Here is a 26,384-nt window from a genome sequence, read left to right as displayed (position 1 = left end):
AAAGCCAACATCTAGGCTGAATCATCTCCATGTTAAACTCCATAGCCCCTGTAGAAATGTTTAACCCGCAATACACCAGTGTTCGCGTTAAAGGAAACTTATAGGGGCGCAACGAAAGATATTTTGAGTTTTCTTTTTCTTTATTATTGGAATAAATTAAATAATTTAAAGATAATTTATTCATTAGAATTATTGATATTTAAAAACCGATTTATTCGTTTTTACGACAGAGCGAGTAAAGAAATTAATTACTTAAATTAAATTTTAAATATACAATATTCTTATTTTTTCACTTGTCTTTATTATCACGTGAGTTTGAGTTAGGCGTCGTCCACGTGCATTTTCCCGCGCTTTTATCTGCACGTGCATAGTAGTATTCATATATTTCCGCGTTTTTTCACGCGCTGTGCTAAGCCTAATTCTAATTCTAATAATAACAAAAACAAAATTGCTAATTTCGCTATACATATACGCAATTTTTAAAGGGTCTAAACTGTTCAAAAGCAGTCACCGAGGCGCGTTCCGTACAACGTATTTATATACCTTATTTCCCCCGCTCCTTTTCGTGCTAAGCCTAACGTCGTCCATTCCCTCATTTTTGGCGCCAAAAATTGCGCGCGCGAGCGTAAGAAAATCGTAGGAACCGAAAAGTTAACCGAGCGGAATCGCCTAAGACCATTTTTCTGGGACAACGAGGTTCTATTACCGACATCTTCAACGTCTCTTGTCCCTGCGTGTTAAGCCTAAATCTATTGTTACGCGTTATTATAAGGTAGGCCTTGGACTCTAGTGACGGGTGACGTTGTGAAAAAGGGTGCTCGGAATGAATTCTACGAACAATAAAGCGACGACGAGGTCCAATCTTCCTCTTTTCGGGGGAAAAAGAAAAATGTATTATGAACTGCTGATGGCTGTTTATTTTATACGCGTATTAGGATACCATGAAGCTATATTGGCTTCCCATTTTTGATTTTTTTTTGGGAGGGGGAGGGGGGTCCATGTATAGCTAGGCTATTCACGAACCAGACATTCAGTGTACTTGCCGAGTATCTAAAATCGGTTATTCTTCTGTGTTTGTAGGCCAGTATACCTCCACGGAAATGTTATGATTCCATAAATTGCAGTTATTTTTGTTTATTTCTTGCTAGAAATTGCAGATCTTTTGATTTATTTCTTGCTAATATTTGCAGATCTTTAGGTTTATTTTTTGTTAAAAATTGCAGATCTTTGGGTTTATTTCTTGCTAAAAATCATAGCAGATCTTTTGATTTATTTCTTGCTAATATAATTGCAGATCTTTTGATTTATTTTTTGCTAATATACTTGCAGATATTTGGGTTTATTTCTTGCTAATAATTGCAGTTATTTTGATTTATTTCTTGGCAAAAATTGCAGATCTTTTGATTTGTTTCTTGCCAAAAATTGCAGATCTTTTGATTTATTTCTTGCCAAAAATTGCAGATCTTTTGATTTATTTCTTGCCAAAAATTGCAGATCTTTTGATTTATTTCTTGCCAAAAATTGCAGATCTTTTGCCTTATTTCTTTCCATAAATTGCATTGATAAAATATGGAATACATGACTCAATTTAATTCTTAATTACCCAAGCGAAGAGAATTTCCAAGTTATGCCACGCGATACAATACATAGTTTACAGGCGTGGAGGATTCATACCATTTGCACAAGGAGACCTGGCAACTTAGAGTGTAAAATAGCAGACGATTTTACACTCTAAGTCGCTTGATCTCCTGGTGTTAATGGTAGGAATCCTCTACGCCTGTAAACTATGTATTGGGACCCCAAAACCCCCTAAAAATAAAAATTGTCATCTTTATTTACAGAAGAGGGAGAGGGGGCCCCGGGTATCATTTAGCTATACTATATCAAAAGTGTCTAGCTCCTTCAGTCGAGTAGGCCCATACATAATTTTTAAAAGAATAGGCTTAACAAAATTCAAAAGAAATTTGAATACGAAAAAGATGCAGTGTGTGTCTATAGTCGCGCCCCGGGTTTTTTTTCTTGTCAATTCTCACGGCCCCCGCGTGATGCTGCTGGTGTTTTCCCGCCTTTCGATTAAGGTTAACACCCTTCGCTGCGGCGGCGGCACCCCGGTTTTCCGTTCACTTCCCGCCAAAAACCTCCTATTGTTATTTCCCGCCAAAATTGTCACGGAGAAGTTTACATTTCTATTATAAATGGATGTAGAAAGTAGGCCCGTATAGCGTTAGGCCTAAAAATGATGACTCCAAATGATTTCCAGAAGAATGCAACGCGAAGAAAAGATCTAGGTGCGCGCGTGCGCTGAAAGAGAGCGCGAGAGATGGAAAAATGTATATAATGTATAAAAGCCCGGCATCCAGCGCGAGCTCCAGTTTATCGGGTGCACGCGCCAAAGCGACGTTAAAGACACGTGACTCGGACGCCTTTCCGTTACGATATTTCCTTTTGATTTCCCGCCCTGACTTCCCGCCAAAAAATGGGACCGAATGAATAGGAAGGCAACCGCTATGTTATAGACACGAGGGATCGGACATTTCAACTCGACTTGGATGCGTAGTTCGAGAAATCTTTAACGAAATGACAAAATCATTGACTAAACTTAAAAATTGTCTCAAATTTACTTCTCAAAAATATTTCTCTGAAGCTTATAAGTCGTCTCTCTCAATGGCAATCTCAAATACCTTCTCGAAATTTCCTTTGTAAAGGTTGTATGTTCCCTCTCAAAAAGTTATTCTCAAAAGCTCATGAGTCGTGTTTGAAAGTCATTCTCAAATCCTCTCTGAAAAGCTCACGAGTTGTGTTTGAAAGTCATTCTCAAATCCTCTCTGAAAAGCTCACGAGTTGTGTTTGAAAGTCATTCTGAAATCCTCTCTGAAAAGCTCACGAGTTGTGTTTGAAAGTCATTCTCAAATCCTCTCAAAAATCTCTCTCAAAAGCTCACGAGTTGTGTTTGAAAGTCATTCTCAAATCCCTCTCAAAAGCTCATGAGTTGTGTTTGAAACTCATTCTCAAATCCCTCTCAAAATATCTCTAGAAAATTCTAAATTATCTCTGAAAAATCCATCCTTAAAAACCAATTTAACTTTTATTATTCAAAAACAGTAAATCAAACAAATTAGAATCAACAAATGTCCTTCCCCTTGGTGATATGGAAGGGGCTATTTTAGCACCACCACCAGGACGACGTCGCACGACGTACATCCAACCATCTCTGTCTGGTGGCGCGAGAGGTTTCGTATTAAGCTTATAGCATTGGGGCCCAAGGTTGGGAAGAGGAGAGGGGGGCATTCCGTTTATTTAAACGAGCTGGTTTTTAAGTCATTGATACTCATGGGAAATGGGTACAGGGAATTTGATCATGGGGGCATATGCCCCGCGCAGAGTTAATCGCTCGCGTTTGACGAGATCGCCCCCCCCCTCCCCCCGTCAAAGGTTTTCGACCACCATTTCAGTTCAGTTTGTACAAGGACGTGTGTGACTCCCGAAGTCATTTGACTTTTTTAGCTTGGACCATTGGTCTACGTTTTTTTTTGGCGGGAATGATGACCAGTTTGCAGTTGACTTATTGATGGGTTATATTTGGAATATATTTTACAAAGGGGACCTTTTTTAAATGTGTTTACTTAAGGTTTTTATTTATTTATGGAGAAGCCAACTTTCAGGGGCAAACCATCCCATGTTAAGTCTATGGCCCCTGTAGAAGTGTTCGACTGCAATACACCGGTGTACTAAGAAATATTTTTAAATTTTATTATTATTGGAAATCTATTGTTTTTTAAGTTAGAAATAGTTAAATAAATACTTTAAAATTAATTTTAATTTAATTATAATAACTCATATTTAATTTTATTATTTAATTATTAATATTTCCGAAATTAAAATTAAAAATAAATGAAATTATTTAATAAATAATTGAAAGTTACTTCAATTTAAGTAAAGTGTCTTCCAAGCCACTCAAGAACTATATAAAAATTAAATCCCCAATTAAATAATTACACAAGTTTAATAAGCTTAACAAAAAATTATCAAATTAAAAATAATCTTTCTATATTAAACGAAAAAAGAAAAAATTGTTCCTAAACTCGAAGCATCTTTTCCCGCAAATTTTTATTTTCTTTTCTTTATTTTTTATTTCTTACGTCTGTTCATCCATTTTAAACTAATACAGGAATATTAGGGGGAGTGTAATAAATAGGTAGACATCCTCGTCCTTTATAAATCAACGTTGTACATATTACCTCTACTAAATTGATCAAAATGGTTTCCATGGAAACTAAATCAATATAGGGGAGTGTTCCATTTTCCAACTGGGTTTTACCCCCCCCCTCCTCCAGGGGTTGCGTTATAACCCCGCCTCAATGTCAAAGTGTAATTCAAGCGTAGTTTGCTCTGCTGCTTAACCTATGGCGGATTGATACACAATGTTAAATGTAATAGAGACCAAAATAGTTCTTACAAAGTTGTATTTAAAATGAAGGTGGGTCAAATTTATGACTCCACGTGAGTCAAGTTAGGCTTAAGGTTGAACTGAGAGGAATGATTCCTTTTTTCGTCACTTGGTGTCGCTCTTTTATCAGGTTGTCGGATCCAATGGGCATTCAGAGATTCAGATTGTTAACAAATGAAAATAACCACCACACCTCTTATACGAGGATCTCCCTTAAGCTATCGTCAAGTATCTTTTAGAGTTGTGGGGTGAAGCCCCTCTCTATGTTCCCCCCTTATGTCCTCCCCCTGTCTGGCTTGGTAGAATTCCAGGAAGACATCGGAAATGGCCACTGGGGGAACCTTGGGGAAAAATATACAATGTTTTTATATGATTAAATGTATTTAAGAAATGTATGTGTTCGTTTCTTCTTTTATCTAATAGTTCGTTTCATGGAGGTCAAGGTTCATTATCTGGAATCGTGACGTCGAGGTACGGGAGGACAATAATGTCTGTCATGTCTTCAGTAAGTTGTTAAGTATCTTTAAAACTCTAGTTCAGATTGCATCCATATTTTGATCTCGAAGTGGAAATTGGTTATTTATACATTGATGGTGAATTTGTTTATAGCTTATTTACTCTGGTTCTGTTTACTGGAGGACAATGAGTTTGGTACCATTCGATAGAGGACAATTTTGTCTATCATCTCCTAAAATGGTTTTACTCTAACTTTTGTAGTACCAGAGTTCTGGCGCCTCAAAGTTAAAACTTATTTTAATATTTTTAAACCTTATTTTCTCGAGTTCTGTTTAATGTAAGACCAAGTTCTTGGTACCATTAGATAGAGAACAAGTTACCCTATCACACCCTTAAGGCACCCGTTACCATCAAATTCCTAAGGTTATAACTGCGCAAAATTAAGGGTATAATTTCAGGAATTAGAAACCATTTTAGGCCTAAGTAAAATTAACTAAAAATCAGTGTGTAACAAACTATACACATCCTATACCATAGCAGAGCATTCCTGGAGCAGGGGATGAGTGGATGGTAGGGGAAGGGGTGTTATTGTCTCGTGAGTCAATCCCATCCAATGCAGTTAAGAGTCTAGGGTGGGTCACGTGATTACGCACGCTCCTCTAGATCGACTATTTATCTTGCCAAGGCTTATCGCGAATTTTAACCTTCAGTTTTATACTACTATAAGCATGGATGGTAGGCGCACGCTTTGCTACAGCTACAGATATATCTACGAGTACGAATTTGAATTTCTTTCTCATTACAAGCGAGCAGAGGGTGGCCCTGAATCCTGCCTGGTCCCTGATGGGTGGAGACAAGTGAACCACCCTCTCTCTCTCTCTCTCTCTCTCTCTCTCTAAGAGGGAGATTGACTACTACGATACAAAAAAAAAGAAGAAGATAAAACACACCCGGCCTGTATTTGAAGAGCGGATAAATATACTTGCCATCGTGGAACAAAAGAATCTATATTTATTCATCATATCTCTTAAATATTTATAGATATTGTCTGTCAGTTATATTTCTACTTAAAATTTTATATACACTTCTAGAACATTGGTCAAACTTGTGACGTAATGAGAGAAAACACGTGTACCTTAACGTTTTCGCGCCCTCTTTCAAGGTTTGGCACGAGAAAAATCAAATCCTCACGTGCTTTTTTAAAATTTTATCTTTTTCGAATTAGGCTTAACACCAGGTTTTTAAAGTAGGCTTAACGTCTCGTTTTCAAATTAGGCTTAACGTCTACAATTTAAATAAGGATTTAAACCTAAAGTGTAGTCTAGATGTTTTTCGAAACGTTTCTTAAACTCTCTAATATACGTCTCTACAGACGGGGGAAGTGGCTGGTGTAGATTTTGGATGTAACCGGAAATAGAAGTCCGGATTCGTAGCAAAGACAGGAAATTAGAAGACGACTTCCCCAAGGCCTAAGTTAGAATCGTTGCCCCCCCAATCCTCCCCCCAAAAAATGAGGGAAGGGATTTCCAGGAAGATGATATCGAATTCTGGTAATGAGCCCTGAATAGAACAAAAAGTACCCCCACAATGGCCGAACCAATCATAAAGGGGAAAGAAGCAACAATTCATTGTTTTAAGCCTTTGAATTTTCTGATTAATAATTAGGAGTGTTTTTTATTTGTGGTCCTAAAGTTGTTATGTGTTTTTGCATGATCGGAAAAGATATGTCGAGTTATAATAAGAGAAAAGCTGCTTTGTCTGTTCGTCTGTAAATAACACTCTGAAAACGGTAAGTTCAATGGAATACCCAGATGACCAAGGCTTAGGTAGGTATAATAATCAAGTGTGCAGATCTAAAAACGGTAAGCTTGTAAAACAATGACTCGTCAGATGACAAAGGCTTAGTTATAATATTCAAGTGTGCAGACGATGCTTACCTTTAAGAGGAAATTGGCATAAGTAGGCTTATTATAGACTTATCAAAATAGACTTGTGATGGATACCTGAAGGCAAACTTTCTGTATAAATTTGGGAGTTTAATACGAAAGTCATTCGAAAGTAATTTCCTCGAAGTTTTTTTTTGTGGAATCAATTTTTGTCGTTGCCTTGGGAAGTTGGGGGAGGAAGTATAGGAAGGAGAGGCCTTTTCAAAAAATAAGATCGATGATGGTTTGTTCGACTGCGCGAGAAATCTTTCCACCAGAACTTCTTTTACTTTTTATCGATTCATCTTTCCTTGCTCTTCTACACAGTACACACACTTCCACTCCCACTAGCTGCCACCATCCTCATAGCCATTTTTCCAATTTCCTATTTTCCTTGGAAAGAAGCTAGGCAATATTCTCTTGCAGTTTTCCTTAAGGCTACATCCTTAAGCCTCGGTCAAGATGATTCTCTCTCGTAGCTCTGAACTGAGCTCATGGAATTTGTTAAATAAACAAAAGAGGACAAGTCAAGAAATTATTTTTATCTTTTAAACAGTTATCGTCCTGAAGATTGAATAGAGTAATTTCAGTTGGTTGAGTAGTACGTCACACCCTCCTAAGTCTTATCACGGTTCTGGTAGCCATATTAGTGGGTTTCAGCTTTCCTTCTGCATTGAACCCACCAATATGGCCGTGTAAATTATCTCACTTAGCTCCTTCCCCTCTATATAACATTGTAGGCATGGGATGCGCAGTGGAGCACTGTTTTTATTGTATCTGCGCATATTTAAGATGATCTTACATGTTGTAATGAATTAGTTTTCATATTGGAAATTAGTTCAATATGAAGTACTTTCATTCGTTAAATTGTTAATTGTAATCATAATAATTAAATAGCTTCATTGGGTTTTAAATTAAAGCGCAGCACTTGTTATATCGTGTTTCACCTTCTTGTTTTTATTGGGCTACTTAGCTGTGGTCTTGTCGAACTTGTTTGGAGTTGGAACTTGGAACCACGCACTCCGATTTCGGCGTTCGGGAATTTTTACTGGCGATTTCCTAAACCAATCAAATCATGGTAACTAATATTTAATTTTGTCAATACTTTGGAGTTTGGACACGGCCATTCTTTCAAATAAGCCTTTTTTAATCTCTTTTAACTTTAAAATGATTAAATCCCCGATTAATATTGAAATTAACTTTCCAAATTCGAGTTTCGTTAGGCCTACTTTGTGTAAAGTAACCCTTGGTCGATGCCATTTTAAAATTAAGTACACAAAATGACAAAGGCCCTTTTGTAAATTGTAAGACATCGTTTCGTTTGGTCTTATTGATTGTAATTTGTTTTTATTAAATGTTTATAATTAATTTAAGTAATTAATTTAATTTAATTTAAACGTTTCAGAGTATTTAATATAATATAAAGTACGATAATGGACAACAATGACAGTAATAGTGGTGTTATCGGAGATTCATTTCTTGCAAATACTGGTGGTCAATTCATTGTTCATTCCGAAGGTATTTAATCTAATTTAATTGTTTATTTGCGGGTTGGGTATTTACGTATTTAGTCAGATTATAATGTTAGCTTTATAATGAGCCAAATTAAGTCAAAATTGGTCCATAATTAAGAAAGTTATGACCAACTAAAATGTTTTTCTAAAACAATATTTTAAGTTTCTAAAAATTATAATAATTTCACTTATTGGTTAAGTTATGTGTGATTAATTTAAGCATACACATAGATCTCAATCAGAGCTACAATCTGAAACAAATTAGATCAAAATAGACCAAACTTTAAAGAAGTTATGGGTATTTTTGTGCAACCCCTGCTAAGCCTAATTTGAGAAAACTGTTAATAACTTTGTTAATTTTTGGATAATTTTAGTGTAATTTGGTTCATTTTGAAGCTTTAATTTAAGCATACACATAGATCTCAATCAGAGCTACAATCTGAAACAAATTAGATCAAAATAGACCAAAAATTAAAGAAGTTATGGGTATTTTTGTGCAACCCCTGCTAAGCCTAATTTGGGAAAACTGTTAATAACTTTGTTAATTTTAGTATGATTTTAGTGTAATTTGGTTCATTTTGAAGCTTTAATTATATTCAAACTATTTAATCACTTAGACCTTAATTGAAAAATTAATTAATTTAATTAATTAGGGGATGTTGATGATGCCTTAGCCGTTGGTATTGATAGCGGAGACCAATCAGATTCTCAGAAAGATAATGACACTCCTTTAAGGGAGCAGGTACAACTGGCAGACAATGTATAAATATTCCTCTTATATTGCTACTAATTTATTCATGTTCTTTTGGTTCCTAAGTCTCAATATTTAGATACCAATTAGGCCCAGTTATAAAATGGGTCTCGTACATAATCCCCCTGGACATAATCCCCCCGGACAAAATCCCCCTATTTTGGATTTGCCAAGACTTTTTCCCCCCGATTTTAGACGTGTTTGTACAAAATCCCCCCAGAGAAAACGTCCAGGACAAAATCCCCCAAAAGGAAAACTGTTCAACAAAATCCTACCGAATGGATCATTTTATTGAAAATCCCCCAGATAATAGGCATTTAGAAGTAAAGGTAAACGGAAGCCCAAATCCAAAGATTATCTTCAATAATAATGCAAAAGTATAATTCACAAGAGTGAAAGGTATTGCAAACAATGTTCCTAAACCAAAAGAAGTAAACTACTGATTTTGTTTTAACTTATTTCCAAAATTCCAATATTTTGGGAAAGGCGGCATTTTATGGTTAGTCAGCAATATTTTGGAAAAGGCGGAAATTTATGGTTAGTCAGCGATATTTTGGAAAAGGCGGAAATTTATGGTTAGTCAGCGATATTTTGGAAAAGGGGGAAATTTATGGTTAGTCAGCTATATTTTGGAAAAGGCGGAAATTTATGGTTAGTCAGCGATATTTTGGAAAAGGCGGAAATTTATGGTTAGTCAGCGATATTTTGGAAAAGGGGGAAATTTATGGTTAGTCAGCTATATTTTGGAAAAGGCGGCAATTTATGGTTAGTCAGCGATATTCTGGAAAAGGCGGCAATTTATGGTTAGTCAGTAATACTTTGGAAAAGGGGGAAATTTATGGTTAGTCAGCGATATTTTGGAAAAGGCGGAAATTTGTGGTTAGTCAAAAATATTTTGGAAAAGGCGGCAATTTATGGTTATCAGCAGTATTTTGGAAAAGGCGGAAATTTATGGTTAGTCAGCGATATTTTGGAAAAGGCAGAAATTTATGGTTAGTCAGAAATATTTTGGAAAAGGCGGAAATTTATGGTTACCAGCAGTATTTTGGAAAAGGCGGAAATTTATGGTTAGTCAGCGATATTTTGGAAAAGGCGGAAATTTATGGTTAGTCAGCGATATTTTGGAAAAGGCGGAAATTTATGGTTATTCAGCGATATTTTGGAAAAGGCGGAAATTTATGGTTAGTCAGCGATATTTTGGAAAAGGCAGAAATTTATGGTTAGTCAGCGATATTTTGGAAAAGGCAGAAATTTATGGTTAGTCAGAAATATTTTGGAAAAGGCGGAAATTTATGGTTACCAGCAGTATTTTGGAAAAGGCGGAAATTTATGGTTAGTCAGCGATATTTTGGAAAAGGCGGAAATTTATGGTTAGTCAGCGATATTTTGGAAAAGGCGGAAATTTATGGTTATTCAGCGATATTTTGGAAAAGGCGGAAATTTATGGTTAGTCAGCGATATTTTGGAAAAGGCAGAAATTTATGGTTAGTCAGCGATATTTTGGAAAAGGCAGAAATTTATGGTTAGTCAGCAATATTTTGGAAAAGGCGAAAATTTATGGTTAGTCGGCAATATTTTGGAAAAGGCGGAAATTTATGGTTAGTCGGCAATATTTTGGAAAAGGCAGAAATTTATGGTTAGTCAGCGATATTTTGGAAAAGGCAGAAATTTATGGTTAGTCAGCAATATTTTGGAAAAGGCGAAAATTTATGGTTAGTCGGCAATATTTTGGAAAAGGCGGAAATTTATGGTTATCAGCAGTATTTTGGAAAAGGGGGAAATTTATGGTTATCAGCAGTATTTTGGAAAAGGGGGAAATTTATGGTTAGTCAGCGATATTTTGGAAAAGGCTGAAATTTAGGTTTAGTCTGCGATATTTTGGAAAAGACGGAAATTTATGGTTAGTCAGCAATATTTTGGAAAAGGCGGAAATTTATAGTTAGTCAGCGATATTTTGGAAAAGGCGGAAATTTATGGTTAGTCAGGGATATTTTGGAAAAGGCGGAAATTTATGGTTAGTCAGCAATATTTTGGAAAAGGCGGAAATTTATGGTTAGTCAGCAATATTTTGGAAAAGGCGAAAATTTATGGTTAGTCGGCAATTCATACTATTTTCTCCATCATTGGTTCCGCTTTTCCTCGTAGGGGGAATACTACTATTTTTACTACTATCCTACTAAAAAATTTCCACTGTGGAAAACGACCTCTAATGACCCCTGAAGGGTTCGTCTCCAAGGTGGGGATTTCGTTCCGTAAGCGGGGGATTTTGTCTCCAATTTGGGAGGGATTTTGTCTCCAGTTTGGGGGGATTTTGTCTGCAAATGGGGGGTATTTTGTCTTATGCCCATTTGGACGGGGGGAAATTTTTGGGGGGATTATGTCCAGGGGGATTATGGGAGTCACCCGTTATAAAATATCTTTTTTTAATTAAATTTTGAAGAGGTTTAATGTTTATTGTTTTTGTGTCTTTTGATTTTATAAAGGATCGTTTTTTACCTATTGCCAATGTAGCTCGTATTATGAAAAATGCCATACCTAAAACTGGAAAGGTAAAAGATTCAAGATGATTTTTAACTTAAGTATAATTAAAATTAATTAAAATTTAATTAATGTTTAATTTCAGATTGCTAAAGATGCAAAAGAATGTGTTCAAGAATGTGTTAGTGAATTTGTTAGTTTCATAACTAGCGAGTATCCTTTTTAATTTGTAGCTTCCTTAGTTTTTGGCCTATTTTGACCTAATTTGGTTCATTTTGAAGGTCAAAATGTGCTCTAATAGTTCTTAATTTAAACCCCCTAGTTTTGGCCCGATTTGAAGCTAAAAAATGGGCTCCAAAGTCCTCTTTAATTTAATACCTTAATTTTGGCCTATTTTGACCTAATTTGGCTAATTTTGAAGCCCAAAATGTGCTCTAATAGTTCTTAATCTAAACCCCCTAGTTTTGGCCTAATTTGAAGCTAAAAATGAGCTCCAAAGTCCTCCTTAATTTAATCCCTTAGTTTTGGCCTATTTTGACCTAATTTGGCTAATTTTGAAGCCCAAAATGTGCTCTAATAGTTTTTAATCTAAACCCCCTAGTTTTGGCCTGATTTAAAGCTAAAAAAGGACTCCAAAGTCCTCTTTAATTTAATACCTTAATTTTGACCTATTTTGACCTAATTTGGTTCATTTTGAAGCTCAAAATGTGCTCTAAATGTTCTTAATCTAAACCCCTAGTTTTGGCCTGATTTGAAGCTAAAAAATGGGCTCCAAAGTCCTCTTTAATTTAATACCTTAATTTTGGCCTATTTTGACCTAATTTGTCTCATTTTGAAGCTCAAAATATGCTCTAAAAGTCCTTAAACTAAACCTCTTAAGTTTTTTGACCTAATTTGACTCAATTTGAAGCTTAAAAAAGAACTCTAAAATCCTCTTAAACTAAATCCCTTAGTTTTGGCCTATTTTGACCTAATTGGACACATTTTGAAGCTCAAAATATGCTCTAACAGTTCTTAAACTAAACCCCCTTAGTTTTTTGGCCAAATTTGGTTCATTTTGAACCTAAAAAATGCACTCTTAAATCCTCTTCAACTGAATCCCTTAGTTTTGGCATATTTTGACCTAATTGGTCTGATTTTGAAGCTCAAAATGTGCTCTAACAGTTCTTAAACTAAACCCCTAATTTTTGACCTAATTTGACTCAATTTGAAGCTAAAAAATGCACTCTAAATTCTCTTCAACTAAAACCCTTAGTTTTGGCCTATTTTGACCTAATTTGTCTCATTTTGAAGCTCAAAATATGCTCTAAGAGTTCTTAAAATAAACCCCCTTAGTTTTTTGACCTAATTTGACTCAATTTGAAGCTTAAAAAACCCTCTTAAATCCTCTTCAACTAAAACCCTTTAGTTTTGTCCTATTTTGACCTAATTGGGCTCATTTTGAAGCTTAAAAAACCCTTCAAATCGTCTTCAACTAAATCCCTTATTTTTAACCTATTTTGACCTAATTGGTCTCATTTTGAAGCTCAAAATTAAGTTAATTAACTCTAAGTCATTTTAAATCAAGTTAAAACCTCCTTTATACACACACTAAATTACCCAATCAGAGCTAGCGACCGTTGTCATCAAGAAAAACGCAAAACGATAAACGGAGAAGATATTTTATTTGCCATGTCAAATCTGGGTTTTGATAATTACGTTGAACCTTTAAAATTGTATTTACAAAAATATCGTGATGTAAGTTAGCTTTAACCCCTTCCTTCCTCCAACCATTCCTTCCTTTAGTTTAACTCTTAATTAATTAAAAGCTGTAATTAATTTTAATTAAAGGCCATGAAGGGGGAAAAAAATGTCTCTACAACTGTCGGAGTTGACGCTTCTTTGGAAGAAATGGGAGATGAAACTTTTAGTATGTTTTTTATTACTAATCATCATCGACAAGCCAGTTCCTCCAAAACTGATGAGAATAAATGATATAATTCAATGGAATTTATTTATTTACAATATATTTCTTTTGTTTTTTGTTTTTTGTCTTTCTTTTTCTTTTGAATTGTTTATTTTTAGCTACACAAACAATAACAGCCAATATGCTGACAACGGATGGTCAACAGAATGTCATCTATGCTACCGCTTATCCTGGACAGGTAATTAACTAATTATCCTCATGGGTTATTTAAATATTGTTTCAGCATGAGAACAATATGGAATGGTTAACTTAAAATTAGATGGGAATTTAATTTATGGATTAGACCTATTTTATAAGTTTAGTTGAATTTTTTTGACCTATTTTTGAGTTTTTTGAGAATCTTTTTTGGCTATTTGTGATTTAATTGAGGATTTATTTTACGTATTTTGATTTAATTGAGGTTTTATTTTACGTATTTTGACTTTCTTGAGGTTTTATTTGACCCATTTTCACTTTCTTGAGGGTTTTTAGACCTATTTTGACTTTCTTGAGGTTTTTTAGGCCTATTTTCACTTAATTGAGGTTTTATTTGACCTATTTTGACTTTATTGAGGTTTTATTTGACCTATTTTGACTTTCTTGAAGTTTTTAGACCTATTTTGACTTTCTTGAGGTTTTATTTGACCTATTTTCACTTAATTGAGGTTTTATTTGACCTATTTTGACTTTATTGAGGTTTTATTTGACCTATTTTGACTTTATTGAGGTTTTATTTGACCTATTTTGACTTTCTTGAAGTTTTTTAGACCTATTTTGACTTTATTGAGGTTTTATTTGACCTATTTTGACTTTATTGAGGTTTTATTTGACCTATTTTGACTTAATTGAGGTTTTATTTGACCTATTTTGACTTAATTGAGGTTTTATTTGACCTATTTTGACTTAATTGAGGTTTTATTTGACCTATTTTGACTTTATTGAGGTTTTATTTGACCTATTTTGACTTAATTGAGGTTTTATTTGACCTATTTTGACTTTATTGAGGTTTTTTAGACCTTTTTTCAATTTATTGAGGTTTTATTTGACCTATTTTGATTTAAATAGCGGACCCAATAAAACTTTAGACATTAATTTGGAAATTTTGACTTAATTGGAGAGGCCCAGAATGCCTTGCATGCAAAAAAATTAAATAATATTTGAGAAACTTGAATCTCAAAAAATAATCTGGTTGATTTCAGATTACTCAGCAAATTCATTTTGCTTGAGAAATTCAAATGAAATTTCATGAATTTCACGAATTTTATTGAACTCTGTGGTTGAACTCATCAAGGATTGACGTCATCATAAATCTCACCCAACCACAACACCCACCCTCCCTATTTCACGGCCCCCTTCATAAACTCCAAAAACTTCTTTTTCATCTAAAAAGGACAAAAAAAAAATCTATGGCTAAAAAAGATTTTTATATTAAAAAACACTTCGTTATATTTTTTAACGAAATAAAAGAGTCTTCATTGTTTGCCTTTATAATTAGTTGACCTAAAATTTGGCCTATTTTTGAAGAGACAAAATGCATCAGTTTCAGACAACAAAGGCTTAAGTTAGGCCTATTTCTGTTAAGAATTTTAGACAACAAAGGCTTAAGTTAGGCCTATTTCTGTTAAGAATTTTAGACAACAAAGGCTTAAGTTAGGCCTATTTCTGTTTAGAATTTCAGACAAAGGCTTAAGTTAGGTCTATTTCTGTTTAGAATTTTAGACAACAAAGACTTTAAGTTTGGCCTATTTCTGTTTAGAGTTTTAGACAACAAAGGCTTAAGGTAGGCCTATTTCTGTTTAGAATTTTAGACAACAAAGGCTTAAATTTGGCCTATTTCTGTTTAGAATTTTAGACAACAAAGGCTTAAGTTAGGCTTATAATTATTTCTGTTTAGAGTTTTAGACAACAAAGGCTTAAGTTAGGCCTATTTCTGTTTAGAATTTTAGACAACAAAGGCTTAAGTTAGGCTTATAATTATTTCTGTTTAGAGTTTTAGACAACAAAGGCTTAAGTTTGGCCTACATTAGGCCTATTTTTAACAACAAGGCTTAAATTTGGGTGAAAAACATTTAATACACAGAAATATTCAAAAATCTACACTTAAAAATTACTGGTTTTAAATACAAGGATATCTTCATGATTGCATAATTAATTAATTTTAGAACTTTTTAATTTAATTTACTTTTTTTTGTTTGTTTGTTTGTTTAACTAATAAAATAATGGACTAACACAAAGTTAATTAATTAATTAATTAATTAATTAATCACTTTTTATCTCTAAGCATTTTTAATAGGTTTTAACTTCCAAATTATTTATTTTAATTTAATTAAAATCATTTTAAAGTTGATGGTTTTATGATACAATGAAAAATTTAGGGGTTAAGGGTTAAGTTTTGAGTTTCGTTTTTAATTTTTCTCTCTTGCCCTTACCTTAAATTATTTTTAATTAAACTAATTTAAAATAGTTTAATTAAAATTAAACAAAAAGGAGGGGGGGGGGGAGTAAAAATTATACCTGCATAAAAGATAAAGGTAGGTTTTTCTTTTTTTAATATAATGTCAGTTTGTTTTTATTTAAATTCATTTAAGATTACTCGTTACTAGCACGAGTCTTTAGATTGTTCACCGTTACACATATTTCCATCCATATTATAAATAGCCAGTCTTTCTAAATCGTCTAAACTCAATGTCTTGTACGTTTGTTCAAAGTTCTAATAATGTTTCCCACACGCAAAGAAATAATTAATTAATTAATTAATTAAATAAGATTAGATTCCATTTAAATTAATGTTAAGCTTACTTTTTTAAATTCCTCTAATATTTTTCTCGTATTTTCGGGCGTGTAATATTTCTCCAATGTTTTTTGTAACTGTTCCCAAAGTATATTTGTAGTTACGTTAGTTATGTTAATTTCCATCTGTTGTTCGTTAACAGTTTCCGTTGTTTGTTCGTCATTTTTACGAACAAATAAATGTAGCTTATTCCCATCGACAATATTGTAATCTCTTAAACATTGCTCGTCTAATTTAATTAGCAATATATACCCGGAAATAATTAATGTTAATTAACGATCTTTATATCATTTAACTTACCAGAGAGTGTTTTGCCTTTAAAAACCAATCTTTGTTGGTCAACTGGAATGTCTAATGCCATGGCAACTTGTTGTTTTATGCTACTAATCAAGGAACTGGTGGAAACCTATTTAATTAAGTACGTTTAATTACTTTAATTAATTAAACTGTAGAAGTGTTATAATGTTAAGCCTTGGTTAGGGTTAAAGAGTATTTGATTTTTTACCTCCAAGGAACATTCTTTTCCTTGTAAAATCTTTACGGTTATTATCATCTTGGCTTTTTTGTTTAATTACGGCTATTTAACTATATTAATTAAGCCCTAAGATTAAAATATTATTTAATTAATTGCCACATCTGAAAAAAACTCCCGATTTTCTATAAAGTCGACGCCATTTTGTTACGTATTGGTGGACCCCTATTGGGCGGTTGAATAGTTTTCCAGGTTATCAGCATAGATATAGTAAAACTATAAAGGGTCTAGATCCACTTCGCTGGCTTAGGCTTAACGAAAAAAACGTGGAAGGGGCAACGAGCAGACAGCCGCTATTTTCTGGGGGTAGCCGTATAAAACGCCATCTATCGGGAACTTTCGAAACTAAATTAAGGGATGAGCTTAGAGTAGTGGCACTCTATGTTAACCCCCTATAGGGCATAATAAGTCAAACCCTCGGAGATGCCATTACTCCATTTTATACGAGCTAAGAGCAGAAAAACGTATTTTATAAATTTTACACCTGTAAAATCTTTTAAAAAACACTTGGAACTTGTATTTCTACTTACTTTCGAGGAAATACCACCGTTTTCTGAAGGTAAGAGTCTTTTTTATACATTTATTAGTAATAAAAACATTTAAGGCGAGCTAAGCCTTGGTCTTGTAAAACACGGCAGATTAGTGATTTTGAATTTGAAAACGATGCTAATCACTAACCTGCCGTCCTGCCGTGTTTTACAAGACCAAGGCTTAGCTCGCCTTAAATGTTTTCATTACTAATAAATGTATAAAAAAGACTCTTACCTTCAGAAAACGGTGGTATTTCCTCGAAAGTAAGTAGAAATACAAGTTCCAAGTGTTTTTTAAAAGATTTTACAGGTGTAAAATTTATAAAATACGTTTTTCTGCTCTTAGCTCGTATAAAATGGAGTAATGGCATCTCCGAGGGTTTGACTTATTATGCCCTATAGGGGGTTAACATAGAGTGCCACTACTCTAAGCTCATCCTTTAATTTAGTTTCGAAAGTTCCCGATAGATGGCGTTTTATACGGCTACCCCCAGAAAATAGCGGCTGTCTGCTCGTTGCCCCTTCCACGTCGACCTCCCATTGAATTGTGTATCTACCCTTTTAACATATCTATGGTTATCAGTAATTTTCCACAATATCAGCATTTTTCCACTGTATCAGTAATTTTCCACAATATCAGTAATTTTCCACAATATCAGTAATTTTCCACAATATCAGTAATTTTCCACAATATCAGTAATTTTCCACAATATCAGTAATTTTCCAGGTTATCAGTAATTTTCCACAATATCAGTATTTTTCCACGGTATCAGTAATTTTCCACAATATCAGTAATTTTCCACTGTATCAGTAATTTTCCACAATATCAGTATTTTTCCACGGTATCAGTAATTTTCCACAATATCAGTAATTTTCCACTGTATCAGTAATTTTCCACAATATCAGTAATTTTCCAGGTTATCAGTAATTTTCCACAATATTAGTAATTTTCCACAATATCAGTAATTTTCCAGGTTATCAGTATTTTTCCACGTTATCAGTAATTTTCCATTTAATTTTAATTCTTTTACTGCTAATTGGGGATTAATTATAATTAATTAGCATACATTGGACCGCTTTGATTCTATGGGCAAATAGTTTTTTTTATAAAAAATAAAAATCATCACATAGTAGAGAAATTGAAGGATTTAAATCTTTAAATTTCTCTACTATGTGATGATCTTTATTTTTTATAAAAAAAACTATTATAGCTGAAGACTTTAAATTTTACAGGATAATATCAAACCTTTCAATACACGTCTCATTAAAAATTCAAGAGATTTGAACCAGTGGATGCACTATTTGGGCCAAAAAGGTTGATAAAACTGGTCCCCTTCCATAGACGCCCATGTTAAAACCAGACGGGTTTGAATTTTAGACCGAGCCTATGTTATTTTCATTCTTAGGGTCGATTGAGGTGGCTTCTAGAGCCCGTGCAGCCAGCGTGATCAAGTGGGCTATGGTTAGGGTTATAAAATTTTTCAACCAAATTCAAACAGACAAAATAAGGAAAGAACTTTCATTTATTTATTTAAAAGCATTAATGATCCGAATTCTACAGAATTATACAAGCTTTTCATTCTGTTGATGTTGTTCAAGAAGTAAGAATTGAACTTACAAATGATTGGCAACACTTGTCTGCATTAGCATAAGTTCATAAGATATGTTACATCCATAAGTTTGTCACTGGTTACTCAGAGATTGTTATGAAGTGACGTAGGTCATAGATTCTCGTGAAGCGACGCCTGGTGAGGCGCTGCTGTCAAATTTGGGCTTAGTAATGCAGACTAAATAGGAAGATGGACTGCAAAACTAACCGAGTTTAGTACTTCAATTCTCGCTTGTCGTTCTCGAACTAGCTCATACTTATAGAATATTAGCTTATAAACCCATCTAACAACAAAGATGATAAACACCTAAATATATCTATGGATCGCATCTTAGTCACGCTTAGATGACTGTTCATAGATATGATAAATATTAATCAACTCTTAAAATAATATACAATAACAGTTAACGCCGAGATGTTTCATTTCTCAGCGTTACGCTCTTTTAGAGACGTGTTTAAGTTGGCTGAACGCCTTTTCAAACAGATGTTCTCAATATTAAAAGTTTGAAAGCCATTTTAAGAAAAGCGTCAATACTTTTATCTAGTCTTTAAGTGAGAGGAGAATTATTATTTCTGTTTCTTTTCTAGTTGCTGCTACTAGCTAGGGCCTCAATTCTCTTTCTAAGCCCCTAACCCTGACCTTAAAAGAGATAAAATAGAAACATCTTTTAGGCCCAGCTAGACATCTTAAGACAATCTCTTAGTTTTTCCCTCCCTCTCACCGTGTTATCATGGATCATTAGGGCAAGCCTCAGATAAAAATATCCTTCCACATCACTGTAACAGCTAGGCGCCTTGACAATGACTCAAGGAATAGTTTCATAAACATTGATTGTCGCTTATAGAATTTCTTGGGCTTCAAAATAAGACAAGAAGCGTCAAAATCGGACAGAAATTAAGAAAGTTACGTTTTTCTAATTAGGTTTAGGTTTAATTATTAATTATGAAGTGTTAAATAACTTTGTTAATTGTGGTCGGATTTTGGACTTATTTGTATCATGTTGTAGCTCTGATTATGGACTTCAAAATAAGACAAAGTTGGCCAAAATCGGACCGTATTTAAGGACGTTATTTTTATTTTTAAGTTTAAGAAAATAATTAAATAACTTTGTTAATTATGGTCGGATTTTGATCATCTTTGTCTCATTTTGTAGCTCTAATTAATAGCTATCTAATTAACAGAAAACCTTTGCTTTATTTTGAATCCAAGCACGTCAAAACAACCTGATAAATAACAAACGTAAACACATAACGTATATTTCATTCACTAAGATTAAAGCCATCAATAACACCGTTATTTTGGACAAGTTTTGACTTTATTTACTTAATTTCGAAGCCCAGACACTATTCCTTCAATCTTAATTTTGTTTTTGAGCTTTGCTCATCAAAGGAAACAAATAATTCTTGGCCCTCCTTAAGAAAATGTTTTTTAAATTTTATCACTCTAGTTAACTTATATATTACCTTAAAAAAATTGTACCTACGTCATCAGGAATTTTTGGCAAAAATGTGTGAAATTAATTCTATCGAGTCGACCTAGTACCGGCGCGATAATTCCTCAAGGAGGCTTGAATTTATAACGTTTTAAAAAATGTTGTTTTATTAACATGCCAAGAATTTTGGTTGAAAATGTTTTTTAATTTTTTTCCACATTACGCTTTTCACACAGACACACAACTAGTTGCTTGGTTACGAGCGAAAGGGTTTGATGTTTATCATTTAAAAGAAAAAAATAGGCTTAGCAATATAGTTAAAAGGGCCCCTCTAGACTTCTAGCAACGCTCTAAAATCAACACGCGGAAGTACATAAATTTAAAGTACTTAAGAAAGAAATAGTTCGATCTTTGCAGAAAAATGTGTCATTAGAAGAACCACGGAGGATGTAGAGAAAGGAGAATTGAAGAGGAAAGGGGTAGGTAACTTGAACGGCACAGTCGTTCCAGTCTCTCACGCGCACCTACCTCGGCGCACAGCGGGGGACCAGACGTCACGTGATCTGTTAAGAAGGAAATTCAAAGGGACGGTTAGAGCAATGAGAACAAATTTATCTCTGATGTTTTTTTCTCTCTATCGCTCTAATTGCGCATGCGCAGAACTGTATTTCCGAGACGTACCGGTTTTTGAACGGGGGAGAGGGTTCTAACGGTGAATTAGGTCTCATTGTTTGAAGTAATATTAATAAGGCTTTGTTTTCCCTTAAAAAATTCGAATTGAAAAATTAATTTTTACTTCAATTTATTTACTTCCGAGTTCAGTAAGTTGGCAACCAAATTAGGAACCTCCCTATGATAAGAAAAATACAGTTTTTTGGGGTCTACTCCTAGGTTTCGAGCTTACTAAGGTAAAGGTGTCGGATATTACCCATTATCTTCGCGAAATTCGCTATAAAAATAAAAAACTAAAATATTGTTCTGAGAACTTTTATATTTTAACATATATTTCAAAGACCAAACGACTCGACAAAACAAATACATTCTGGCAAGATAACGGTAATGTCCGACACCTCGGATAATTTGGTGTAGACCAATTTCACGAGCAGATATTATCTTTCAAAAATAAAAATAAATAGAGTCAAAAATATTTCAGAATTCCATAGTAAGCGCGAATCTAGAAAATTAACTTAATGTCCGACCCCTCACGAGATCCTCCCTCGCGCAGCCTCTAAGAATCCCAGCTTCGTCTCTCCATCCTCCTACATCTTTTTGAAAGAAAACCTACCCTGGGAGCCAAAATACAATCTAAATTTAGACACCGAACCCTAAAACCAATTAGAATGGGATACGGACGTTACGTCACACTATTTAATCGACGCTGATTGGTTAAAGTAACGGGGATGATATTTCGGGAAATAGGTGAATAATCCTTGGGTTGAGTCTTTCTCTAAAGTTAGGCATAACCCTCCTGTGTGGTTTTACATTTTCAAAGCGACTTTCTTTTGCCACCGTGCAAAAATTAACCCTAATATATTTTTCAAGGTAAGAAATATTTTGATCTCTTATCACTATTAATTAAGTTAATTAGATTTAATTTTATTATTCGATTTAGGGTTTGTTATGTTAGTTTGAAAGTAGTTTTAAATCGTGTTTATTTCAAGTTGTTTGTCGGTTGTTTTGTGTTGTGGGGGGAAACTTAATTGTATTAAATTTAAATAGTCTTTGAGCCGCCGGTAATGAGATTTGCATTTTGATAAGCGGCTAAAAGGTTATGTTGAAGTTTGTTTTGGTTAATTTAATAAACTTTAAAAGTTATTTAGATTGCAACTTAGTAAAAGTTTACTGGAGTTTAGTTTAAAGTTTTAAAAGTATTTTTAACGAGTTTAAATTGACGCATTTTAAAGTTAGTTTAACTTTAATGTTAATTGTACCAGAAAATTTATTTCAGTTAACTTTTAAAGTAATTAAATATGACAATGACAGTTAATTATACTAATACGCCGGTTTAATTTAATTTAATTAATTTAAGCTTAAATTTAAAGTAGTTTAAATTTGATTTCACGAAAGTTATTTCTTTAGAATTATTTCAGAAAATTAATTAATTTTAAGTAATTTCTTAAATAATTAAATATGACATTGACAGTTAATTATAATGATACAAAAGTTTAATTTAATTAATTTTACATAAACAATAAACTAATTATCGTTATCATTATATAATAAAATTTGACAGTTAATTATAATAATACAAGAGTACAATTTAAGTTAAGTTAATTTCATTTCATTAATTTAAAGAAAGAAATAAAGAATTAACTAAATAGAGAACTTCGTTTTGAAATATAGGTTATCGAGTTAGAATGTTAAACAAACAAATTGTCCCGGTCGAAACTCTTTATTTTCGGGGGAGGTGTGGGTGGATGGGTGGCTTTGTAGGGAAGTAGAGGGTGCACTGTCAAAAATTTGTAAAAGTATCTTGGCCCTGTTTAATAACTTTCGCCGTTTCAGCATCAGCAGAGGTTTTAAAAAAAAACTATTTAGGACATTCCCTTCTATAGACACGAAACGATATTAAATTGTTTTCCAAACCAAATATGGATGCTTGAATATAATACAAGAAGCTCAAAGCTTAATATCAAATTCTAAGAAATAAATTTATCTTTTAATAAAACCAAGAAATTATAGCGAGACAAATCCGGTTACGTAAATACGAAATCTTAGAAAAGTAATCTTTTGTTGTATAATTCTTTTCTGAAATGTAGAAACGTCAGAGATAAACACAATAAGGATTTATATATTTAAAAATTTGTTAAATTTTTATTCATTTTTATGAAGATTTCTGTCTAGAAGGGTTATAATAATTGGATTTGAATATTCGGCATAGTAAGTGTCATTTTTGATTTTGAAAAAATTTGCATTTATTTTTGCGGTGTAATTTTTGTTCTCGCCGTAAGGTGTCGCCCTCTAAGTCGCCGCTAGAGAAAGTTGATGTTTACCGTTACATAACCGTTGCCATGGTAACGGGCACGGCATTCGCTAAGCCTTTGTTTATACTTTAATTTAGCGTTTAAACTCAAATTTAGCCGATTTTTAATTAATTATTGATCTTTTAAGTTAGATTTAATACTGTTATTAAGTTTAAGTACGTTTAATTACTTTTAAAGTGATTCTAAAAGCATTTTACGATAAAAAAACTTGTTGGCATTTGAGTTTGAAAGCAGACGCCACTATTAGGTAATCGACCATAATATACGTTACGTCATTGAGACATTGGCTATTTGGCTTAATCCAGTTCACACCATACTTAAGCTAGACGTTATTTTAACTTTAATATATTAAAATTAAACCATCAATTTAAACGTAATCCATTAAACTTAGTGATAAGCCACGCTATAATTAATAATAATTGGGATTTTAGATTATGGAAATGGATTGGCTTGGTCGCTTGGCCATACCTTTTAAGATAGCAACGTTTCGATCATTGAAAAGAAATATATAATGCCAATAAAGTCCAATAGAGTGAATAAACAAACAGTCCCCTTTAACATACAGAACTTTCAGTTGGGTGAATACTACGTCAGACCAGGAGTACATGGTCAGACCCTCATATGTCTTACCTCAGTTCTGGCAGCCATATTGGTGCATGGGTTACAGCTTCCCTCCTGCATTCAACCCACCAATATGATCTTGTTAATGACTTCACAAATCATAGTCCCTCCCCCAACTGAAAGCTATCTATTATCAAAGTATTACTCGCACGGTCGCAGTGCACCTGGTATACTGGGAACACGGTCGAAGTCACTTATCCGGTTACCAATCCAGTAGCCGATTAGCCAATCCATTAACCGTATATATGTAATTTTTTGTTTTATTTTTCATTTTGATTCTGGAAAAAAGGGCGGGATTAGCTATCGATCGCGGGAATGCAGACGAACGGTTCAAAACAGCAGCAGGCAGCTGCCGGGAAGGACGACGAAGAGGATACCATGGAAAGGGAGTTGGCGGACGATGCCGTTTGGAAAAGAATCCAGCAAAATACCTTTACAAGATGGGCGAACGAGCATCTGAAAACGGTCAGCAAAACGCTGAACAGTTTAGAGACGGACTTAGAAGATGGACTCCGTCTCATCGCGCTCATCGAAGTCCTTTCCGGCAAACGAATGTCCAAGCATAACAAGAGGCCCACCTTTCGATCTCAAAAACTCGAAAACGTTTCGGTCTGTTTGAAGTTCTTGAAAGACGACGAGGGAATCAAAATTGTCAATATCGGTAAGTACCGCCACAATTGTTTTATTGGTTTTTATGGGACTGTCTGCATGGGACTTGACCCTCCTCGGGGTCAACCTAAGATTTCGGCCAGTAATAGGTATTGCCGACCGATATTTTAAGGCAGGCCTACCTGTCTGAGACGTTTCTGACCTCGTCCGTGACCCCGGGAGAACGGTTCCGGGTGTAAATTTGGGCGTAGGTTTGACCTAAAAAGTGGTCGAAGTTGACCTACTGGGTCGCCAATGATTTTGGCAAGAAATTACAACATAATTTGTTTCTAATTTTAATATTACGTGTAAAACTAGAGAAATTGCATTAAAAATAGGCTTTAAATTGACCTCCGTGACCTCGGGGTCATATAAAGGGTTAAAATGTTTTCCCGCCAATTTAAGTCCGGTACATTTTATAGAACATTTTGTTAAAAGGTAGTTGCGACTTTAATAATTATGGCATCAAAAATAGGCTTTAAATTGACCTCCGAGACCTCGGGGTCATATAAAGGGTTAAAATAGTTTTCGCCCCAATTTTAGCGCGTAACACTTCACTTAAACCTTAAAACCTCTTTAGGAAATTGACCCTAATGACCCGGGCACCTTAAATAGCACCTGAAATACGGTAACCCAAAGTTAGGAACGGTTTTTGGCGCGAAAATCCGTTTCTATATGGCGTAGTTCGTTTTGGCGGGAAACAGGACACTTATCTAATTTGCATATTAAATAGACCTGAAACAAACCGGTATATCGCTTGCCTGCCTCGCTTTTAGAAAGCAAAGTGGTTTAAAAACGAATATAGTACTTAAGCGGCGTCTACTCTATAGAATATAGAAATACTCTAAACCGAACCCAACCCATCCTGTCAAATCAGCTCCCCCAACTATATTAAGGCTTGGAGCTTAACCCGGGTCACGTACTTGGAATTTTATATCAGGTTATTCCTTAGCTATTCTCTTCAATTACCGGCGTTACGTCAGATTAACCTTAAAGTACTACGGGGGAGGTAAAAAAACACAAAAAAAAAATAAAAAAGAATTTCGCGAAATCAAGTTTTTATTTTTATTATTTTATTTTTTTAAAATTGGTTTTTCCAAGTTAGATGTAAGTTTTTTGGTGTTTTTTTTCTCTCATAGGAAAGTTTAATATAGTCTTCGTTTTTAATTAACGTGCAAAATACTTAATACATAGTTAAATTAATTAATTAATAATTAAGTTGTATTTAATATAAATACATGTAGGATAAAAATAGACAGGGGCTATGGAAATTTCCTCCACAATTTTCTTTTAGAGCGACTAATTTACTTAATCCACTTAACATATTCGGAGACCAAGCCACTCAAAGTCTATAGTAGTAGTAATTAAAACAAAAAGTAATTAAAAACCGGGATGCCAATTTTAAAAGGTAGAGGTAATATTCCCTAGAGAAGCAGCTAATCTTGAATAAAGTTAAGTGGGTTTTCTTTATTATTATAAGGGTGGTCTTCCCTTTAATTAGAGAATAAAAAATGAGCAAGCACGTAATGAACGAAGTCTCCTTCATTCATTTTGAATTCTAGTTTTATGCCTATATTTGTTTGAAATATATCTGCTTCGTAAACACTCGAGATATATCTCTAAAATAAACATTTAGGCTAGAATAAGTAAAAAAGAAATACATTTTTTTTATTTCATCTTATGTATGTATGTACCCTTAGTTAAGAAGTAAGTACCCTTG

The 26,384-nt window shown here is 33.9% G+C and overlaps 3 protein-coding genes and 2 long non-coding RNA genes across 11 annotated transcripts in view; 3 read left to right on the top strand and 2 right to left on the bottom strand.

The window, feature by feature from the left end:
* LOC149653841 (uncharacterized) overlaps positions 1 to 7,651 on the top strand; it is a 161,095-nt gene extending 153,444 nt beyond the window's left edge. For 2 of the 3 annotated variants that reach the window (XR_016370802.1, XR_016370803.1), the window contains 2 exons: positions 4,871 to 4,952; positions 5,057 to 7,651. This is a non-coding gene — a long non-coding RNA (uncharacterized LOC149653841). Of the gene's footprint in view, positions 1 to 4,870 lie in introns of all 3 variants that reach the window. The other variant, XR_016370804.1, reaches the window with a different exon arrangement.
* A 132-nt stretch (positions 7,652 to 7,783) lies between these two features.
* Positions 7,784 to 14,862, top strand: Nf-YB (nuclear factor Y-box B). 4 transcript variants are annotated; one of them, XM_089846769.1, is made up of 9 exons: positions 7,784 to 7,906; positions 8,234 to 8,346; positions 8,996 to 9,084; positions 11,577 to 11,642; positions 11,717 to 11,784; positions 13,179 to 13,308; positions 13,402 to 13,480; positions 13,636 to 13,715; positions 14,716 to 14,862. In XM_089846769.1, the coding sequence occupies exons 2-9, from the start codon at positions 8,262 to 8,264 to the stop codon at positions 14,740 to 14,742; spliced, it is 624 nt and encodes a 207-aa protein (XP_089702895.1). In that variant the 5' UTR covers positions 7,784 to 7,906; positions 8,234 to 8,261; the 3' UTR covers positions 14,743 to 14,862. The 4 variants fall into 4 exon arrangements, with proteins under 4 accessions (XP_089702895.1, XP_089702892.1, XP_089702893.1 ...); XM_089846766.1 differs by having other exon boundaries at positions 8,996 to 9,102; XM_089846767.1 differs by lacking the exon at positions 7,784 to 7,906 and adding an exon at positions 7,937 to 8,132 and having other exon boundaries at positions 8,996 to 9,102.
* Positions 14,863 to 16,069: 1,207 nt separating this feature from the next.
* On the bottom strand, positions 16,070 to 17,004 carry LOC149653839 (ubiquitin-like protein 4A). The gene is made up of 4 exons (XM_089846763.1): positions 16,813 to 17,004; positions 16,608 to 16,713; positions 16,316 to 16,536; positions 16,070 to 16,226 (listed from the first exon to the last, which is right to left on the bottom strand). The coding sequence occupies exons 1-4, from the start codon at positions 16,858 to 16,860 to the stop codon at positions 16,116 to 16,118; spliced, it is 486 nt and encodes a 161-aa protein (XP_089702889.1). The 5' UTR covers positions 16,861 to 17,004; the 3' UTR covers positions 16,070 to 16,115.
* Positions 17,005 to 17,990: 986 nt separating this feature from the next.
* LOC149653838 (uncharacterized) lies at positions 17,991 to 19,650 on the bottom strand. Its single transcript, XR_016370801.1, has 3 exons — positions 18,988 to 19,650; positions 18,616 to 18,826; positions 17,991 to 18,402 (listed from the first exon to the last, which is right to left on the bottom strand). It is a non-coding gene; the product is annotated as an uncharacterized LOC149653838 (long non-coding RNA).
* Positions 19,651 to 21,818: 2,168 nt separating this feature from the next.
* Positions 21,819 to 26,384, top strand: part of cher (filamin A protein cher) — a 36,577-nt gene continuing 32,011 nt past the window's right edge. Inside the window, exons 1-2 of one of the 2 annotated variants that reach the window (XM_089846762.1) lie at positions 21,819 to 21,953; positions 24,306 to 24,677. In XM_089846762.1, coding sequence (XP_089702888.1) covers positions 24,332 to 24,677 — 346 coding nt within the window. In that variant the 5' untranslated portion in view covers positions 21,819 to 21,953; positions 24,306 to 24,331. The remainder of the gene's footprint in view (positions 21,954 to 24,305; positions 24,678 to 26,384) is intronic. The other variant, XM_089846760.1, reaches the window with a different exon arrangement.

Source organism: Phalangium opilio, unplaced genomic scaffold, assembly GCF_054372755.1.
Source record: "Phalangium opilio isolate 3A_F unplaced genomic scaffold, DU_Popi_V2 ptg000081l_1, whole genome shotgun sequence".
NCBI lineage: Eukaryota > Metazoa > Arthropoda > Arachnida > Opiliones > Phalangiidae > Phalangium > Phalangium opilio.
The sequence above is the reverse complement of the archived record's forward strand: the minus strand, read 5'-3'. Positions and strand labels throughout refer to the sequence as shown.

Coding starts and splice junctions, on each gene's coding strand:
- Nf-YB (XM_089846766.1), top strand. CDS start 8,262: ATGGACAACAATGACAGTAATAGTGGTGTTATCGGAGATTCATTTCTT. Junction 13,481..13,635: donor AATGGGAGATGAAACTTTTA/GTATGTTTTTTA, acceptor GTTTATTTTTAG/CTACACAAACAATAACAGCC. Junction 13,716..14,715: donor CTACCGCTTATCCTGGACAG/GTAATTAACTAA, acceptor GGTTGATTTCAG/ATTACTCAGCAAATTCATTT.
- LOC149653839 (XM_089846763.1), bottom strand. CDS start 16,860: ATGATAATAACCGTAAAGATTTTACAAGGAAAAGAATGTTCCTTGGAG. Junction 16,714..16,812: donor GAAAAGAATGTTCCTTGGAG/GTAAAAAATCAA, acceptor TTAATTAAATAG/GTTTCCACCAGTTCCTTGAT. Junction 16,537..16,607: donor TAAAGGCAAAACACTCTCTG/GTAAGTTAAATG, acceptor TAATTAAATTAG/ACGAGCAATGTTTAAGAGAT.